The sequence below is a fragment of the Brachyhypopomus gauderio genome, chromosome 1, assembly GCF_052324685.1.
Source record: "Brachyhypopomus gauderio isolate BG-103 chromosome 1, BGAUD_0.2, whole genome shotgun sequence".
Taxonomy (NCBI): Eukaryota; Metazoa; Chordata; class Actinopteri; order Gymnotiformes; family Hypopomidae; genus Brachyhypopomus; species Brachyhypopomus gauderio.
In genome coordinates, this window is record NC_135211.1 from 49,547,312 (window position 1) to 49,567,716 (window position 20,405).

The following is a 20,405-nucleotide window of genomic DNA, read 5'->3' on the forward strand; positions in this document are numbered from 1 at the left end:
TACGTGCTATTAGTTTTAAGTTTCTAGTTTGGTCGGTGTACCACAGGGTGAGCTTTTTAGATCTAGTCTTTTTATATTTGAGTGGAGCTACTATATCTAGAGCTGATCTGCAGGTATTCACTATGCAGCTGGTTATCTAACTCTCCTGGGTCGGATGGCGAGTGGGCTAGAGCAGTTAAATCAGGGAGGGCTTCAATAAACTGTGTTGCTGTTAATGAATTTATCGAGCGCTTTATACACTGCCGAGGAGACGGGCGGGTATTTATGCCAAGATGAATCTCAAATTGGACTAAATAGTGATCAGAGATAGCTACGGTTTGCGGGAGTATATTTATATTATCTACGTCGATACCCAGCGTTAAGATTAAATCTAGGGTATGATCAACTCAAATCACTGATCAACCACTGATCAAACTGATCATTCACAGTTTTTCTGCTAGGCGGAAGGACATGTACTAAATCATAATGATATGTGATCTTAAATGACCATTAGCAAATTTTCCTGACAACATACACAAGCATACAATTCCTGTTCAATGTAATGAGATATCGTATAACTAGTTTCTGGCTAAAAATCTACAGAGTCCCTGCTTAAAATGTTAGTCCAGAAACACTTCCGTTTCCAAAATGTAGCATAGGCAGTCATTTGCTTTGTGCATTTTCAGCACATTTCTTTTGCCACTGTACTATCCAACATGTGAAACAAGTCACATCCCCGAGTCATTTTAAACCAAAACCTTATGTAGATGGATGCTACCTAATTGACATTAGTTCAATACACAGCTCATTTCCTGCCCGTCATCTCCCTAACCATGCCACTGCTTACTTCAAAATAAACTCAGATTCAGTAAAAGTACCAATTTATCAGGAATAAGCAAGGCAGGAAATACATTATGAAGTGCATGCAAGCAAAATGGCACCGTCACGTGCCTCAACGATGTTCAAGTCTTGATTCAGCAAGCCATTAAAGCAGTAAGGATGAACACTATTGGAGTAGAATAATGCTCCAGAACACCTTACAAATAAACTGAAATATAACCCCCCCCCCAAACTCCAGCTGTAGTACAACTTGGAGAATAAGCTTCAAAAATGTATCACTCACTACCAATTGCCCAACTATTTTTGCTGTGCATATGAGCATACTAGCCTAAGTGCAGTTTTTCTGGACCTACAAGTCTACAGCTCAGTGTTCATATCCATTCTTACCATTGTTACATCCTGTGCTGCCGGATCCATCTCCTGATCCTCCGGGCCGGGACTTGGCTACCACCTCGCTCTGGCTCCACCCCTCCACTTAGGCCTTGTGGATAAAGAGGACGAAGATCCCAAGATGTAGGGAAGAGATTGAGAGGAGATAGAGAAGCTTTGTGTGTGATACTGCTGTTTGGATATTTTGTGCTAGCTCTTGTGTATAACTTTGTGTCTTGGTGTGTGTTGTCTTTGATAAGTATTCTGTCTCGTGTGAGCCCTGTGGGAGAATATTTGTGCTTAGATACTGGTTGTAGGGAGTGGTGCCTTTTTTTTGTTTTGTGATTGTTGTCAGTGTAGGTAAGCATTGTACTTTTGTTTTAGGGGTAGTTATATTATTTTTCAAGGGGGGGGGGGGGGGGAATTGTTATTTTGGCCTTGCCACTCCTGATGATTGCCAGTAAAACTTCTTGTTTCAGAAATCAGATAACTGTCCTGGATTTACATTTCTTCCATTATCCATATCAGTACAGATCATACACATACATACCGTTGCGGCCTTTACCTAGACAAGGGACGCAACACCATCTAAAGACCAAGTGTCTTCCACAGCCATTTCATTTACATGCAGTCACTCATCTCAATCTTCTGATCAGACAGTGAATTATTGAATAATTCTAGATTAAGCAGTTGTCAGTGGAAAATGCAATCTGCAGTATAGTAGAACACAAGAGCAATAACCACGGCCGATCAAGAATTTGAAAAAACAGCCTTTATTCCATAAGGGTTTGATCTGAGGTGGCGAGTTTCAGGCCATTTCTGTAAAGACAACTCTTCCACTGGACACCACAGCAGATTCAGGAGGAGCTTCCCAGTCTTCTGGCACATGTCTCTCTGGTGAGCAGTAAAGGAGAAACGAAGTTCAGACCATGTAGGCAACATGGGGAAACTGGGAACTGCACTGGGGATTCTACTCACTTTGCCTCCCACAGCTTGGCTCACAGCTGTCTGTTGCACTTGGATAACACACAGCTGTACTGCAGTGGATATAGACCTGGGAACAAAGTCAAAACTAAGCAAGGGCCAATGTGCATTGTACAAATGTCTGGGACAAGGTTAAAGCCATTACCTGGTTGTGCAAGGGAGCCATGGAGGTAGGATCCACAAAGGTGAACATCTTGAGGACAAAGCGCTTGTAATGGGTGGGGAACGGAACTGCAGACGACCCCTCAACTGGAACCAACTGTGTCAGGTAGCGGTCATCCTTGTAGGGGCACCTTTGGAATACACCAGGTCAACACCAGCCTCTACTGAACACTGCAATACCCATGGGAAGCAGTTTTGGAACCTACCCATTCACTAGAAGGTCCCACTCAGGAAGGCTGGAGGGGTTAGGGGAAGAGGTTGCCCAGCAACGTCCCAGGGTCAGGACAATATGGGGGTCAGACCTGTCCAGGACACGCACTTCCACATAGACCGGCTCCCTCAGCACCTTGGTCACAGGGTAATCAGCGTCCGTGTAGTAGGTGGTGTAGGCTGCCTGTGCTGTTGGCAGACAGGCAAAGTGGTTTTAGAATCCCTGCATAAACCAAGCTCATACCAGCATCCAGACTGAGGATACTCACCTTCCACACAGCCCTTTGTGGTGCACTGACCATTTGCTATTCTTAGTTCTACCCTGAGGGGTCCAGGAGCAACTACAGGTAGAGGCGGCTCGTTGGCATAGTGCTGAATAGGCAGTGTAGCAACACTCATACCGTAATACCTACACTGGAAGTAAAGCCTGGCAGAAGAAATACAAAAAGTGATGAGGACAAACCCTGCATGAAACTAAGCCATGCAGTCATGGTCAACTCACTCATAGTAGCTGTCCCTTGTGATTGCGCCAAGGGGACCAAATCCAACTTCATACGAAGAGGTCATCTTGTTCTCGTACACCAAGTAGTCACCCAGCTCCTGGAAGGAAGAAGGTTGTGAGGTTACATTCCAAAACATCCCACATCCAACCCAATGTAGAAGCATCAACCACTAACCATCACATGGGTACCACAGGCAGTTACAGGAAACTGGTAGATAGCAAAAACTGCATTGGAGTCTATTGCACCACAGGGTCCATTTTCTCCCAACAGGCTGACAGTTTCCAGGCTCAGTCTGGGCAGGGTTGTGTCCTTGGCCACCACCAATACGAACTGGCCATCTCTCGTGCACTAGACGGTCACTGCAATCAGGGAGAAAAGCAGACCAAGTTCACCTCCCAGTTTCAAAAGCAGCAAGGTTAAACAGAGGCAAACCCTTACCTGTTCTTCCATAGTAGCAACGTCGTCCATCAAAACAGCAGTTTATTTCTTCACAGTGGGTGGCATTTAAGCCAGGTTCACCACAAGCAATCTTGACAGACTCATCTACATTACATTTCTGAGAAGCTCCAGTCTTGGTCATCTGTTGCTGTTGGTCATGTACCTCAGGAACATGGAGCTGCAGAAGCTGGGAGTCTGTTGGTAGTTGTTTAGTCTCTTGTAGACTCCATGGAGATGCAGCTTCACTAGTCCAACAAGTTAAAGAAACACAAAGACCCACAGTGGCCAAAACTCCTGCCATAGCCTTTAAATTGCAGAGATCTGCAAGTAATTTTTCCCCCTCTCTGTGATCTTTTTATTTTGTCTTTCCTCCTAATTGTGACCAAGCCCTCCCCCTATTTTGTTAGCTGTTAATTATTTCCCAGCCGAGTTCAATCATGAATTGTTAGTTTCCGAGAAAACTCGGTGCTAATGGGGGCGGTCACCTGCGAGTCCTGCTCAACGTAATTTGTCGTTTGCTGGTTGAAGTAAGACCTTCAGGAGCTAACCGTTTAGATCTCCCCCTCAGGTGTGCCATCCTCAGTCGCGGAGTCCCATCTAAGGTTCCAAATTGTGGTTGAAATTCTGTAACCCTTAAATGGTGAGCACAATAAAAGTCAGAAGCAGTTGGGTAAGATAATAGAGTAAAATAAATTTATTAAGCAAGTATAGATTTAATGTCCACACCAAGAAAAAAATCAATGGAAATTTGTGTGTTTTTATGTATGTTTGGGGGCAGTAATAAAAACAACATTTCATTCTTTTTCACAGACCTTACAGTTTTTTAAAAATATGCCTCTACCAAATGGTTGAGATGGCAGTTTATGGTAAAAACCAAAACACAAGCAACATAAAAACTTTTTGGAAATGTAATATCATGGTACATTTTTAACTTGTGTAACATTTAAAATAGACAATTTTAAATAAAATAGACAATCATATGAGCTGTGGTGCAATAGCAGCAATGTTTTTTTCTGCATTTCTGTCAGCTTATCGGTGGTATGCTGTGAAGCATTGCTGGTTTCCATTTAGACACAAAAAAACATTGCACTTCTCACACTTCCATCTCGATACACCCTTTGGACATAGACTGCACCGTCCCCGCTTGTCACTATGGAGTGGCATGTGTCCACAGTGGTCATGGCGCACATCTGGTTGTGGTTCTGAGGGTCGTGGGATGTAGCGTTTTCTCATCATCAGTGGTGGAGAGCAGGATGGTGGTCGGCCAGCCTTGGATGTGGTCTTGTTGACTTGCTTCAATGTGTGAGCAACTGCCAGCCGGAATCTTTTGAGAGGCATTGGTTTCTCTTTCAGTACCTCACAGTCTCTCTTGTAGACCAGCCAGGAATTTGAGATGCACAGGTCAATGATGTATCCAAACAGGTGGAAGTACCATCGCCGTGACTTTGCAGGGGTCTTGTACATGTGTACCAGCATGTCAGAAAGATCAATGCCTCCCATATGTTGGTTGTAGGCATGAATAAGCGATGGGCAAGGGACAGCAATCTTTGCTCTGTGAACTTTGCTCCATCGTTTGACAGATGAAAGAGGTGTGATCCCAGAGGCATTGCTGAGAAGATTGACACATTTGTTGTCAAGCCATTTCACTGCGATCACTCCATCAGAGGCCCTGTAATCAAAACCTCCACGTCCTTTCTTCTTCAGCTGCTGGTCTGTTATCAAAGGTATTCCACTTATGCGGTTTGATCGTACAGTCCCAATGAACTTGACACCCAAGTTTGCATGCAGGTTCTGGATCAAGGTAAGACTGGTGAAATAGTTGTCACAGAAGACAACTGACAGTCGTGGTTGCACTATGGTTTTGCACAACACCGTCACCAGTTTGGCTCCTAGAGGTAGCTCCTGCTCCTGCTCACTGAGGACAGTGTTGAAAAATGTGGATGCCCCTTGGTAGAGCAGTAGGTCATGGATGATCCCAGATGAACTGGCCCTGCAGAACAATTTAAAGCCCCACTTGTCTGGTTTGTTGGCAATATACTGGCGGAGAGTGCCAGCCCTTGTACCTTTATATGCCACCATGACTTCATCAATGCTGTGTTTGTACGTAGATGGGATGAGGAGACACTGTTCACGAAGCATCTCAAAAAGGGGCCGGATTTTGAAAAATCGGTCAGGACTGTCATTCCATTGCAGATTATCATTAAAATGAATGAACCGACGTAACAGCCTAAATCTTCTCCTTGTCATGATATCAGCTATCACACTGAAACGTGACTCATGATGCCAGTAGTCCTCAATAGATGGGAAGCTGAATACACCCATGAATAGTAGTACTGCCAAGAACTCTTCAATTTCTTTTGGGCTAGTCTTGATTGGATCTCCCAGCTCTTGGGCAGAGTACAGATTGGTCTGTTGAGCAATATGTTCAATCATCTTGTCAGTGAAGAGAGTTTTGAAATACTGGTAGGGCGTCTTTAGAGCATCAGGGGGCTCGAACCTTGAATCAGGAACCTGGAAAGCCTCAATGTCCTCATGTTTCCAGATTTTCTCCCTGCCTTTGTTTAGGGATGGGGATGAAGAAGACTCACCATTGTCTTCTGGCTCTTCCACTGAAACTGTTTTTAGGGTGTTTTTCCCTTTTCTCTTCTTCTTCTGGAGTGGCGGTTTAGAAGAGCTTGTTGAGGGAAAATCGTCCTCATCTAAAGATTCAAAAGATGTTCCCCCAGCATCTTCTGCTTGCATAGGTGCATAATCAGGATCTCCTATTTGGTCATCTTCATCACTTAAATCAATATCAGAGTCTTGAGGATTTTCTGGTATAAAAGCCAGAACGGTCCGTGGTCATGCACAATAAAAGGTTTTAGTGTCCATCTGTTATTTATACAACAAAACACAAAATAAGTTAGAAATAATATAGTCTCAGTAGTTATATGTAATATGTCTAGTAATATGTTGGTATACCACTTATCTCACTTATTACCATTAGTAGTACTATATCCACATATTCACTCTAGATCTACTGTATTTACAGTAATATTATTCGGTTAGCATAGCTACCAATAAAAATCAAGTAATCTTACACATTATACATATATATCTGCAGTACTTTGTTAGTATTCTACATATGTAAATTCATACCATACTATTACTAGTAGTATTTCCACATATTTATTCTAGATCTTCAGTATTTGAGGTAATGCTAATAAGGTCTAGCAATCAGCATTGTTAATTTTACCATAAACGGACAAATCAACCATATGGTAACGCATGTTTTTCAAAAATTATTTTACCCATATAAGACTTTTTTTATTGTATAATGTTACATAATTCTGTTCTTCAAAGCCTTTAAAACTATAATATTACTTACAAATATGCTTACCTTGGAAAATTCCACCAAAATCGATCCTCATCTGAAGTGTGATTTACTTGTTGGTACTTTTCTCTATGGACGATAGCTAAAAGTGCCCATTATTAACAGCCACAGTGACCTCTGGTGGATTTTTTTAGTATAACATATGTCTACCGATTGGTAGAGATGGCACAATCAGGTTGAGCTAAATTCAACACGAACTCTAAAAGAAACAGTGACTCAAAATGTAGTCTACCAAATGGTTGAGCAGGACGTTTTAAGCAAGTATGGATTAGTTCCAGAGACCCCTGTTAGAAATGCACAAGGCGTGTGTCACAGAGAGCTAATTCCCCACTCCGAACTCTCATCTTTTATACTTTAATCATAAGCACACACGGTGGGGCAGTCATGGCCTGGTGGTAGGGAACTGGTCTTGTGACCGGAGGCTCGTGGGTTCGATTCCCAGACCTGAGGCCATGACTGAGGTGGCCTTGAGCAAGGCACCTAACCCCAACTGCTCCCCGGGCGCCGGGCTAGGGCTGCCCACCGCTCTGGGCACGAGTGATCCACAGCCCCCTAGTAATCACTAGTGTGTGTGTTCTAGTGTGTGTTCTAACTGCACAGAATTTTGATTGCGGTGTAAAAATCACAATTGACAAAATACGGCACATTTACACATTTATTTACATGTCCACGAGGTGAACATGAGGTGATCAACAGAATCTGATTGGGTAAACATGACATAATTAACACATGATTTGACAGATGCATATTGGCCTCTCCCCTCGCATGCTCCATCCACGCTCAGCATCCTCGTGATGGCATGATGGACTGAGTGCTGCCGTGGCCCTTCACAAGTTGAGATTAGGGGGGACCGGCCGGCGCCTCCAGCAAGGTCAGTTTAGGAACATCAGAGGAACATCAGATTAGCAATGAGCCGAGGCCATTCAGGGAGAAGACAAACATTTCTGAGGCCTACTGAAGTCATGAGGATTCAGTGCCATGATTAACACACATATATGGAAAGAGCCCTAACATATACATCTAATGTGTTAAATATATACTAAAAAAGCCTGGCATAAAGGGAAATCATAACATTTCCATCACAATCTCTAAATGTTTTGAGGGCACAAATGCACAATATCATGACGTTGGAGCATGACAGAATGTGGAAACAGGATTGTGAGCAAAGGCTTGATGGTTTTGCTAAGATTGTTCAATCAGAAGTCATCTTGGCTGGATGTCCATAGAAAAAAGAAATAAAACTGAATCGTGTATGCTAAAGGATAATGAACAGTATATATGTATATTTTCATGTAATACATGTTGATGGGAAATTCATGACAGAAGAGAAAATGCATAATTTTCATTGCTCGTATTCATGCGGCTGACCACATTGTATGTTTGTGGATCATAGATGTTCTGCTCAAGTTAGCAGGGCAAAGGATTCCTAGAGCAACTACAAGAACGTGAGTGGCTAGGACCATATAAAAATTAGGGTGTGTCTTTTTCGGGTAGACTTTAGGACCCAGCAGACACCAGTGATGTGGACATGGAACAGCTGACGGCTGCAAACTCACATTTGTCTGGGTTAGTATGAACAGTCTGATTGAAGTTTGAATGTGGGGATATTTTAGTAGTAAGTGAACTTCAGCATAATGTTGGGTGCCTGTTGGTTGGTAATACATGAGTAGTTTCTCTCTGTCGCAGGCTTTAAACATTGAGTGAATGACTCAGTTTCATTAATCTATAATGCTAAAATCTAAATCAGCCTTCTTTAACCTTCACAATGAAACTGGCTTGCTCAAGTTCATTCTCTGAAAAACATCTTCAGCTCCAGAACTCCTCCATGTGTAATGTATCATTCGTGTGTGTGTGTGTGTGTGTGTGTGTGTGTGTGTGTGTGTGTGTGTGTGTTTCCCCCTTAAGTCATCATACCCTGTATTAGCCCATCATCTGTAGCCCCTCACCTCAGTGTCACTCTGTTATCTAGTGTATTTAAGTCCTTGTATTTATTTTGTTGGTGTTTAACAGTTTGTGTGGTTTGTCTAACCTATCGTGCTTAATGTTCCTCAAATTTATTGATCATTCATTGGTACATACTGTACGGTCGTGTCTCCATCACCCGACCCTGGGAGGAGCACCTCACCTGGTGCACTTCACTCCAGAGCCTGTGTGCCCTCCACTGGCAGAACCTGAGCCAAACGTGAGCCCTTTATCTGGTGTGTCCCTCAGACAGAGGTGTCCCCACCACCTCGATCAACAAGGACTCACCTCAGCATCCTGCCTCTGCCTTTCACAACATCACACCTACAATCACCTTTACATTCTACTAATAAGAAAACCCAGCTCTTTCAAAATCATTTACCATATTTAATTTGTGTAGGTAGAACTAGCTGTATTTGTATCCCATCTGGTGAGTTTTATCTTAAAGTCTGTGTTGCTCTGCTGGTCTGATAAATATGGTGTATAAAGACATTTAGCATTTACAGAAATTTTTATTTGGCTGAGTACATAAACAACACATATTTTATGTATTACGACCAACAGAGGGCAGACATGAGCCATTATTTGGAACCAGAACTCCACTCTTGTACATCATAACCAAAACATTTAACGTCAAACACAACAAGAGCAGCAGGTTAATGATTCTAGTGCTCTCCCCATAATTATACAGCCTATAGAACTCACTTTGGTGCAAAATATTGCTGTGACTTCAGTGTAAGCATTTAGTCAAATATTGAATTAAAATACGTTAAACTACTATTTCTGTGCAGTGCAGCAGACCACAGAAGTTAACACTGTCATACGTGGCTCCTCCCTCACCTCCTTAGATCCTTAATCTGTCCCTGTTTTCTCTGTTTTGTGTTTTGGGCTTGGATAACATTACAACTGTTTTGTCCACATATGCTTCTGCTAATCTGAAAGTCATTTTCAGAAAATGACAGAAGGGAATCCAACATGCAGTTCAACATGTATTCTTCCAAAATAACACTGCCAGAAAAATATCAATTATTAATTCTAATACAAGTTCATCTAAAAATGCTCTTTTCACAGATCCAAAAAAAGGAGCGAATACATTGATAATCAGCCCAGTTTTGTACACTGTCAGAGCCATGGCCTGTAATGACACAGTGTTCATTTGGTCCATTGGGTTCCCCAGTGTTCCAGTATCTGAAAGAAACAATCAGACTGTTTTGTAGTGTAAGAGACATTAATTTTCAACAGGGCTCAGATCAGTGATATCTTCCACTGGGGTTCCAGTAGCTAAAAGAAACAATCAGAGTGTTTTGTCTGCATTGTAGTGTAAGAGTCAGTAATAACATCTTCAACAGGGCTCAGATCAGTGATATCTTACTTAGTCATCAGTGCTGTGCCATCCACCCACTTCCAGCCCTGGTTTGTGTTAGTCAGACCAATCCAAACTTGCTTATCTCTCCTCATCATGGAAACAAAGTTCTGTAGAAGTGTAACATTAATTTATATGAAACTACCACTTACATCACACCATCACAAAACATTCTGCCTCACCTGTTCCTCTCTGCTGTTTATGATCACCAGGTCTGCTCCTCTCTCTCTCTCTCTCTCACTCTCTCTCTCTCTCACCTGTTCCTCTCTGCTGTTTATGATCACCAGGTCTGCTCCTCTCTCTCTGCAGTCCTGTCTGCTCTCATTCCAGTTCTTCAATTCAGTAGAGATGTAGTAAAAACTGGAGCTGAAGCACATCCATCCCTGCTCAGTGGCCTTGTCTATTCAGATTATAATAAACCAGAGCAGATGCATCTGCAGCAACACAGCTGGTGCTACTGTAGTTCTCTGCAGCCTTGAGTCACTCTTACCCAGTGTTAACATTATGATCCTAAGTAGTTACAAGTATGATATATGTATCATAAATATCATCAAATATTTAGACATTATGGTACTTGATATGGCAGTCCTGCTATAAATGCAACATGCAGTTACATTATCCACACCATTACTGCCCTTTCTGCAATTATGTGCATATAAATTCCAGCATACATTTCTTAATGGATGTAAGAGGTTAATTAATCTCTTACCTATTTCAGAAAGCCTCAGCTGGATTCTGTCTCTGTTCCTTTGTACCCTTTCTCTCTCTATAGTCAGGTTATTGTATCTGGTCTGTAGGTGGTCTCTCTCTGCAGTGAACTTGACCCACAGCACTGTGATGACAGTCAGCAGGTGAACACACAGCAGGCCCAGACACACTGCAGTCATCTGCAATCTTCTTCTGGGTTTTCTTCTTTCTGTGGTGTCACCTTCTATTTGGTAATGCACAAAGAGAATCATGTGCCTTAATTTTATCTCCACATTCACAGCCAATCCCAGCATCATCGGGCAAAGGTAGGGAACACCATGGACAGGTCGCCAGCCGCCACATGGAGAACATGCAAACTCCACACAGAGTGGACCAGACCAAAACTCAAACCCAGACCACCTTGCGGTGAGGTTGGCTGACACCAGCGACACCCAGAACTGACGTCAGACTATACGCAGTTTTCTATATTACTACGTTTCATTGTTTGCACCTGTGTCCACCTGTTTATTTATAATCATTGTGTATCATAGATTCACCAGGACCTAGTCTTTCCTAACCAGAAAGTATCACCTTTGGAATTTGCAAACAGACCTATATCCAAGAATGCCAGAATTGACCATGATTCTTATAACCCTGTATTCTGGGATAGGTACTGGATAGGTACTGGATCCTAGTAATGTAATCTGGTTATTGTTACTACTGAGTTTATTACCTCCTCAGCTCCAGCATGGTGAGTTAAGGAAGCATGTTAAGTCATAGATGGCTTTGGACGTGTGAATACTAATGAAATGCCTTAACTAATGTATCCTGACAAACCAACTCTTCCTTATTCCTAAGTGATGTACCTGTAGAAAAAGTATACACTTTTCCATGTCTGTTGATATGTAATTTAACTTTCTCTATCTTTGTCATGGTTCTGTATCTTAGATGTTGCATTGCTTTTCTTTCCAACTGGAGGGAAATGCCTTTACTTTGAATATGCATAGGCATGACATTTAGTCCCTCCTTTCTCGCAACGCCCTTGGATCAATACTAAAACTCTGTAACGTAGTAAGAAAGTTAGTTGAAGTGGAAGTCGTAATTAGGAGTTGGAAAGAAGCCAAAACATGTCTACAAGAAATGTGCCTGGATTTCCATGAAAACGTCAATCTCACGGAATCCAAGAACGAAGTATATTAAGTAAAGCCTAACATTCGTTTAAACTCACGTAATTTGCTATAATGCGTGTTGCAAAGTTTTCTTGCTTCCCGTGTTCATTTGTGGAGTTGGGATTTGGTCTGTCTTTGGAAGAAATTAATGCAAATTCTGCAGTAGCACACAAAGACTGGCCAGCGAGCAGACCTGTCCAAGTCCAAGAAGGTCTGGATTACTCAACCAAGTGTATAGCGGTCCGGAACGGACTCGCTCATATGTTGTTGCTCAACTTCACCGAACAGCTGGGTCACTATGAGTGTGTGGCAGAGTGGGATATTTGGGCAATCTCACTAATTCCCCCCTAATTGTAAATTGCGGTGGAGCTGGGTAAGTCACTGGGCAGATTTATTCTGGCATTATAAATAACGGGGGTGTGGTTACTGGGGCAGACTTCCTTCTGTCGTCCTGTTTTCCCCGCACCTCAAACGGTGGCAAGTGTGATCGTTGTTGGGCCTGGGTTCCTTTGGTGAACTAGTGTAACAGGCAGAGCTGTCACAGGGCTGCCTAGTGGTTTCTGGGCTTGGGCAGCCACCGTAGTTAGGGAGTGGCTTCTCCCCCTCCCCTCTGTGTTGCGCGGGTTGTTTGGTCATTTAGCACCAGTATATATACACGGTGAGCACGCTTTGGGCTAAGCTCGTGCTTCCCTTATTATTTGGGCCGTGTTACTGCGGGACTTGCTGCTGAGACGGTGTGCTAAGGTATGTCTGTCGTTTCCGTGCCTTGTATATGTTTAATGTGCTTTTAAAGTGACGCGAACCCATTGATGTATAGGGGATTCTGCCGGAAAGCAGGCGTCCTCCCTCTGTTGTCGCACCACGCTGCTAGCCGTTAGCTGCAGCCTAAACGTGGAACGTCGCGTATAAAGTGGCCGTTTACATTGATGTGAGTGCTACTGGCTGAAAGGTAGGCATTTGGAGTTACTTTCCACCTATTTGTTTGGGATTTAACCATTATAGGATGTACAACTTACAGCGAGTTACGTCATGTTTAGGTATATCCCTTGGCGTGCTTGAAAACGGGTGTGTTTAGAGAACCGCGTCGTAAGGCACGGGAATCCTGGTTTTATTATCTCAGACACTGGAAGCATTGCAATTGGAGCAAGGGGTCCTATGTAATGGTAAATCAAGCTTGAAGGTATGTGGGCTCAGTAGATGTGGTTTTTCATATCACTTGTTTAAATATAGCTTATTTTTAATTTACTTAAAATGTTGTTTTTAATTAGGAGTTCTGGAGTGTCGCCACGGGAAGGGCCTAGGTGGCGCTGAGCAGAGCCTCCCCTAGTCTTCTGCTGTTTTGCCTTGGTTGTTTTTGTGGGGGTTAAATCAGCGTTATAATATTGTTTTAGTTATTTTGTTTATTTGATTATAATTAAACTTTTTGTGATTCTTCCGTTTATTTAGTTTAGTTCTCTTGATTTTGTTTCTTTTGAATTAACCCCCGAGCGGTTTTGGATTTCTTTTCTTTGTTCTATGTGAACTTGATCTCTCTTTTTTTTTTTAATTAACATTAGGGATACTGGCTGCAGTGAGTTTGAAGGTTATAATAGTGTATTAATCATTCATGTCTTTTATGACATGAATTTTTAGAATACTTTTAGAATACTTTTTTTTTAGAATACTTCTTTTTAGAATACTTCTGTGCACGGGTGTTTCCTGGATGGCTGGTTACCCTTTGGGGATAATCTTTTACCTTTACACTTTGGTCTGCTGTGGTTGGAGTCATCACCTTTTGAGGTTTTTGAAAGCTGGGTGTATGTGTGTGTGGTACAGTCGTTACCAGGATAATCATTGAAGGTCTGAAGCCAGTTTTAAGTATATGTATGATAATGCTACAATGAGACCTAGCACTGCCAGTACCCCTGTGTTGGTATTTTAACAATTTTTACTTTATTCTAAATTGTGATTTTCTTAAAACCAAGTTATTAATAAAGCTGTGCATTTTAATGTTATTTCCAATTTTACCTTTAAGTAAAAAGTTGTACACTGAACCAAATTTTACGTCTCTGCCCTTTTCTTTAAATGAACCTGTGTGCTTTTGGGTGATATTTCCTGGGGTGAAACTCCCCAGGTGGCGTAGTCGAGCTTACAGCTCACCTTAACAAGGGTCACACTAGCTTAATACCTTGGTATGGTGCTTCTTTTGGCGTCAGACTATTGGTTGGTGCTATGGGCTGAGAACTAACGTGCTCTGTTTCGTCGCAGTTCGGTGGGTGTTTCGTTGGAAATACTGTCCCGATATCTACCAATGGTGGGCTGTTGCTATTTGCACTTTGCGAACAGCCTTGTTAGGTAAGGTAGGCCTGCTTATTATCGACACTTTTAACGAAGGGATTTATTTTAAATTTATTCTCCTTTTTTAAGTCATCACGCTGTATGCTGAGGAATTCGCAGTGGCTGTTGGGAGCAATGAGCGGATCCCGGTCGCAAGGGGGAAGGAAGACAACAACTTTATAGACTTTTGCCCGAAAATAAAGTTTGCTGCATGGTTCCAGTAGCCGGCAGTGCTGCTGTTTTGTTTGGGGGTTGTTGATGATTCGCGTTGTCCGAGTGATTGTTCGTTTCGTGCCTTTTATTGGTTGTTCTAATACATTTTTATGCTTGGTTTGGCAGCGACTTTTTGTTTTGTATGTTGGATTTGATTGAGTGAGTGGTTTTTTAAATTAATTTTTTTCTTTTCTGTTTTTTTGCGGTGCGATTCCATCTGTCGTTTCTTGAATTGGTTTTGGTGCCAAACTGCGCTGCAAAGCGTTTAGTCTTCTGTGTTTTGTTTGAGGAGGGTGTTGAGTTGTGTTGGTGTATCTGTGAGGAAGTTTTCTTTTGTTTGTTTGTTTATTGGTCCTTCCTCAGTGTTTTGGTTTTGTTTAATTATTCATTTTGTGCAGGGCAGGAGCTGCAGGCCGGACAGAGGCAGATGTACCAGGTGGTGGAATCTCGTGTATGGGTTTGGTAGCGGGGAGTATTCTCGGTGTGAAGTGTGGTGTGGTCACGGTGAGCATGTAGTATAGGTGTGATCCCCTAGCTCCCCTCTTAATGACCAAGGCCGCAGCCCTGTTCCCTCTTTTGTTTTACTTGTTAATTGTGAGTGTCACGCCTGGCTCCGCCCCCTCTCTGTCTGTCTAGCTCTGCTCCTCCTCCTCTGGTCTTCAGTTCAATTCCGCCTCTCGTTTTGTTTCATTGGTGTCAGCTGTCGCTTGTTTGAGTGTTCGTTAAGGTTTGTATTTATTCCTTGTGTTTCAGGTATTCGTTGTGGGTCAATGTTCATGGTGAAGTCAGTGTCTCGTATGGCAGTAGTTTGTTTTGTTCCTGAATATTCATGTTGGAAGTCGTGCTTCAGTTTGAATCTTAGGTCTTGTTTATGTTTCAAGAACACGGTCGTTCTAGATGTTTGTCTGCTGTGTGTCACTTAGCTAGAGTCAGTGTGTAAGGTTTGTTTCTGTTGTCACGTTTCTCTTTATTGTGGTTACGTTTATTGCCTTGTGTTGTCCATGGTTAGTTTCTGATTCGTCACGTTATTGCCTGGTGTTGTCTGCGGTTTGTTGTCAATGTCGTTATATGTCTTTGTGTTGTAATCCAGCGGTGTATTGTCCTGAGAGTTTACGTTTGGTCTTGAGTAGCCTACACATTCTTTGTCCCCTGTGTCGGATTATATTACATGTATTCTATGGTCTACGTTTCTGTTTGGTTTGATTCTGTTTTGCGTTTACTCCTGGTGTCGTTTGTATTTCCTCTTGTCTTGTGTTTTGGTTTGTTGAAGATGTTCATGGTCATTGCGTGTTTTCAATAATTATAGTTTGTTCGAGTTCACCTGGTTTGTGTCACGTTCTCTTATTTGAGTAGTCGGTAGTCTGTGTCTGTTCCTTTATTCAATGCCACGTAAGAGTAGAGTGCTAAGTGCTAACTCGACACGGTTAGCCAGGATGGCTAAATCAAATAGCTTAGATTCCTGCTCTCCAGCGCCTGTGCGTCCGCCCCCTAGTCATGGTACCACCCCACCGTTACAGTGAGCCTGTGAAATTAAATTAAAATTATGGATGGGACTCGATAAAAAAAAAATTTATTATAAGCTTTGTAATTAATTATTCAAAATTAATCACATTTTAATCGCATTTCAGTATTTAACATGAGAAATATTAATTTAAGATTCAATGATGAATGAATCAATGAACATAAGCATAAACTTCAACATCTTGTTTATTTTTCCACCAGTCTACTACACAGACCAATAGATGAGTGCAGAAAACAGCAGTTTTCAGAACACTGGAAATTGTGACCAAAATGTTGTTTCATTTTGGGAGTTTTGCTCAGGACATTGGAAGAATAAGAAGAACTGAAGTAAATCAGAAGATGTTTTTAATACCATTTTAGACTTTTAGGAAATAAAACAGGTTATTGTGAAAAACGCCACAAATGTGGCTCAGACTGGGAATAACTGGACCACTGTTTGCTAACAATAACCTGTTTTACTTCCCTTTTCCCATCATATAGCTGCTGAATTTTCTTCGACATTGTCTTTCTAGATGGCAGTTCGTAACTTGCATCAGCTGCAATTTGCAGCGCTTCTTGTAAGCATTTATGTTCGACCACAGAGAGCGATCTACAGTCCACAGCAATCCATCTCGCCAGTGAATTGGTCAATTTGTCTGACTTGGACTTTGACATTTTGTTTCTTAATTTGAACCAGACATGTGGTTGAGTGTTGACTGGCTACACTGTTTGCTCGTACTAGGAAGACATTTATCAGCTAAGTTATCATTACTGACCTGCGCGTTAGCCCCAACATGTTTTGCGTTGAGGTGGTAACGAAGGGTGGAAGTGCTCCGGTGATAAGTGAACTTCTTCCTGCATAAAGTGCAAATAACACTATTTTTGTTTGTACTTCCATCTGGAAGTTTCTTATATTTAAATGTCCCATCCACCAGCATAGCGTCTTCAGTCATCTCCATCATGCTCATCTTGCTCATCTTATTGTGCGTCCGTCTGTATGCCTGGAACTCGTGCACTGAGAATCATTCCATGGTGCAAAAGTGTCTTGTGCGTTAAAATGCGTCAATTTTTTTTGTTCGTTATTTTCCCTGTAATTAATTATTTGAAATTAACGTGGTAAAGTCCCACCCCTAATTAAAATGTAAATGTGCCATATTTTGTCAGTTGTGATTTTTCACCACAATAAAAATTGTCCTCTGCTTTTTACCCATCTGTGCACTTAGAACACATACACACACACACACACACACACACACTAGTGATTACTGGGGGGCTGTGGATCACACGTGCCCAGAGCGGTGGGAAGCCCTAGCCCAGCGCCCGGGGAGCAGTTGGGGTTAGGTGCCTTGCTCAAGGGCACATCAGTCATGGCCTCAGGTGTGGGAATCGAACCCACGACCCTCCGGTCACAAGACCAGTTCCCTACCACCAGGCAATGACTGCCCAAAAATGGACCTACAAGGCATGAATGGGGAACGGGGCATTATCTACCAATCTACCAATGGTGGGCTGTTGCTATTTGCACTTTGCGAACAGCCTTGTTAGGTAAGGTAGGCCTGCTTATTATCGCCACTTTTAACAAAGGGATTTATTTTAAATTTATTCTCTTTTTTTAAGTCATCACGCTGTATGCTGAGGAATTCGCAGTGGCTGTTGGGAGCAATGAGCGGATCCCAGTCGCAAGGGGGAAGGAAGACAACAACTTTATAGACTTTTGCCCAAAAATAAAGTTTGCTGCATGGTTCCAGTAGCCGGCAGTGCTGCTGTTTTGTTTGGGGGTGTTTATGATTCGCGTTGTCCGAGTGATTGTTCGTTTCGTGTGTTTTAGTGGTTGTTCTAATAAATTTTTATGCTTGGTTTGGCAGCGACTTTTTGTTTTGTATGTTGGATTTGATTGAGTGGTTTTTTTAATTTGTGTTTTTTTTCTTTTCTGTTTGCAGTGATTTGCGGTGCGATTCCATTTGTTGTTTCTTTAATTGGTTTTGGTGCCAAACTGCGCTGTAAAGCGTTTAGTCTTCTGTGTTTTGTTTGAGGAGGGTGTTGAGTTGTGTTGGTGTATCTGTGAGGAAGTTTTCTTTTGTTTGTTTATTGGTCCATCTCAGTGTTTTGGTTTTGTTTAATTATTCATTTTGTGCAGGGCAGGAGCTGCAGGCCGGACAGAGGCAGATGTACCAGGTGGTGGAATCTCGTGCACGGGTTTGGTAGCGGGGAGTATTCTGAGTGTGAAGTGTGGTGTGGTCACGGTGAGCATGTAGTATAGGTGTGATCCCCTAGCTCCTCTCTTGAAATTATATTTTTATATTATTAAAGAAATAATTGGAACTACATCTCTGGTCCAGTGGTGTTGAACTTGCGCACATTTTTCTTTAATTGTTTTGTGCTGAGGCTTTTATTTGCCCCAATGTAATTCCTTGGGGTGAAATTCCTGTAGGTGGCATAGTCGTGCATTTCTTTCTTTTTCCTTTTTTGTTTTTGTTAGTCCTGTTTGCCACAAGTGCTTGGTACAACCTCGGAAAGTACGCATGGGTTCATTTTGGACCTCAAAATACCGCGTATTCCTACCGGCACCAGTGGACAGCCATCCGAGCCTGGAAGTCTCTAGCCCTGAGTAACACTGCCTTCATTCATATTCTCACTCGTATACTCACTATAGGACTAACATCTCTAACCAAGGTACCGCGATACATACTTTTTAGCCTGTTCTTACATTTCAGACCTAGCTTTCATCTAATTTTGCATAGATATAAGACACGCCAGTATCTTCCAGATAATAGCTTCATCCATAAGGGATTTTCCTCCATTTTAATTTACTTTAATCATTGTAGCTTTTGGGTTGGTTAACGTTGGTTTAAATTGTCTGGAGTTTTATGTTTCATAGTTAGTTTAACTTCAGTTGTTTTTTGCTTCCTCTGATTCAGTTAGTAGCTTGATTAATTCTCTGAACCTAAACCAAGTTTTCATCTATTCCAGTTATCAAATACACATTTCCCTAAAATTTCAGGGTGGTGCCCTTTATAATTATTCATAATCAATCAATATATCGCGACAGTTCTAACGTTGAACATATCGATATGTTGATTTTAATGTAGCTCTCGTCTCGGCATCCTGCTTCATTCCTCGCACAATACATAGTGTTGTGTAGTGCCGTATATAAAATTTACATTTAGTCTTTACATTTACATTTATCTTTCCTTTCAACTTTTATTAAACATCTCACCTTGCCTCAAATTAATTTGCATACAGAATTTATAACTTTACCAGAGGGTTGCGTCTGTAGTTTCTGGTCTGAGTCTGTGTCCTCCAGTTTTGTGCTGATGTCATGGTCTCTAACAGCGTCTGTACTCTCATAGATATCCACCGCCATCTCCACTTGCTCTCCTCTCTTGCTCTCTCTCTCCACAGTGTAGATCACATTATCATAAATCTGAGACATCACTGTGTTCTGAAGGATTCACTAAAACACTGAACTACTGTTTCTGTCTGTGTGTGAAGACACCAGATAGAGCTGCACCTCTTTACTCATGTGGTGTTTCCTGAGTTTAACTGAAGTACTGATGTCAGTTAAGGAAGTGACCAAGCAACAGTCTATAAATGAAATCTAAATGAACTTCTTGTGTCAGGGTGTTAAGTAAAACTGGTCCTTTTTTATGCTCACAAAAATTAGAACTTCTACTGGAACAGAAAAGCTACAGCTAAAAAACTCTGATTAACAGACACACCTGCTGAGTAGAGTTTGTAACATAATTTAATTAGATGGATACCAGTGTGCTTTGCTGCAGGAGGTCTGGGTTGTGCACAAAACTGCAACTAATGAAAACAGCTTGATTCAGGAGACCAAATCTCACCATGGGCGTGGTAGTGGGGGGAAATGTGGACCTGACTACCCAGGGCCCGAGTAGGGAGAGGGGCCCATTTTGCTCATGTGCCTCATTTACTGGCATTTATAGGGGCCCACTGACATTGAGAGTGTACAGAGCCCAGAATTTGCTGCTACGCCCCTGAATCTCACACATGATATTTTCAGTGTACTTAACATGTTCTCAACATGTATATGTCTTTGATTACATTAAAGACATTATTTTTAACAAATGCTGTTGACACACACACTGTGAGCTTGTGACTTGTCTGTCATTAATAGAGTGTCAATGATGACAGAAGAATATGTGGTTGAGGTGTGAAGTCAACACCCAGCCCACTTGCCCTTGCAAACTCATTGTCTCACTTGAGCTTGAGCAGACTAGACACTTGTTTCATTAACGAAACAAAGATAGTAAAGGAATAAAGGACAATGATCCTCTTTTGTCCTCTCCCTTCCTTTATTTTAAATTCCCTCTCTG

General features: G+C 42.0%; 2 protein-coding genes and 1 long non-coding RNA gene across 4 annotated transcripts; 1 reads left to right on the plus strand and 2 right to left on the minus strand.

The window, feature by feature from the left end:
- Positions 1-1,941: 1,941 nt before the first annotated feature.
- Positions 1,942-3,802, minus strand: LOC143524351 (zona pellucida sperm-binding protein 4-like). Its single transcript, XM_077018273.1, has 8 exons — positions 3,486-3,802; positions 3,222-3,406; positions 3,047-3,144; positions 2,814-2,971; positions 2,541-2,733; positions 2,318-2,465; positions 2,167-2,242; positions 1,942-2,082 (listed from the first exon to the last, which is right to left on the minus strand). Exons 2-8 carry the CDS (start codon positions 3,222-3,224, stop codon positions 1,997-1,999), a joined length of 762 nt encoding a protein of 253 aa, XP_076874388.1. The 5' UTR covers positions 3,225-3,406; positions 3,486-3,802; the 3' UTR covers positions 1,942-1,996.
- A 3,708-nt stretch (positions 3,803-7,510) lies between these two features.
- Positions 7,511-19,725, minus strand: LOC143524124 (CD209 antigen-like protein C). 2 transcript variants are annotated; one of them, XM_077018256.1, is made up of 5 exons: positions 19,327-19,725; positions 10,893-11,114; positions 10,441-10,583; positions 10,193-10,293; positions 7,511-10,008 (listed from the first exon to the last, which is right to left on the minus strand). In XM_077018256.1, exons 1-5 carry the CDS (start codon positions 19,499-19,501, stop codon positions 9,867-9,869), a joined length of 783 nt encoding a protein of 260 aa, XP_076874371.1. In that variant the 5' UTR covers positions 19,502-19,725; the 3' UTR covers positions 7,511-9,866. The 2 variants fall into 2 exon arrangements, with proteins under 2 accessions (XP_076874371.1, XP_076874370.1); XM_077018255.1 differs by having other exon boundaries at positions 10,366-10,583.
- LOC143524479 (uncharacterized) lies at positions 12,639-13,497 on the plus strand. The gene is made up of 3 exons (XR_013133480.1): positions 12,639-12,783; positions 12,857-12,988; positions 13,077-13,497. It is a non-coding gene; the product is annotated as an uncharacterized LOC143524479 (long non-coding RNA).
- Positions 19,726-20,405: the final 680 nt, after the last annotated feature.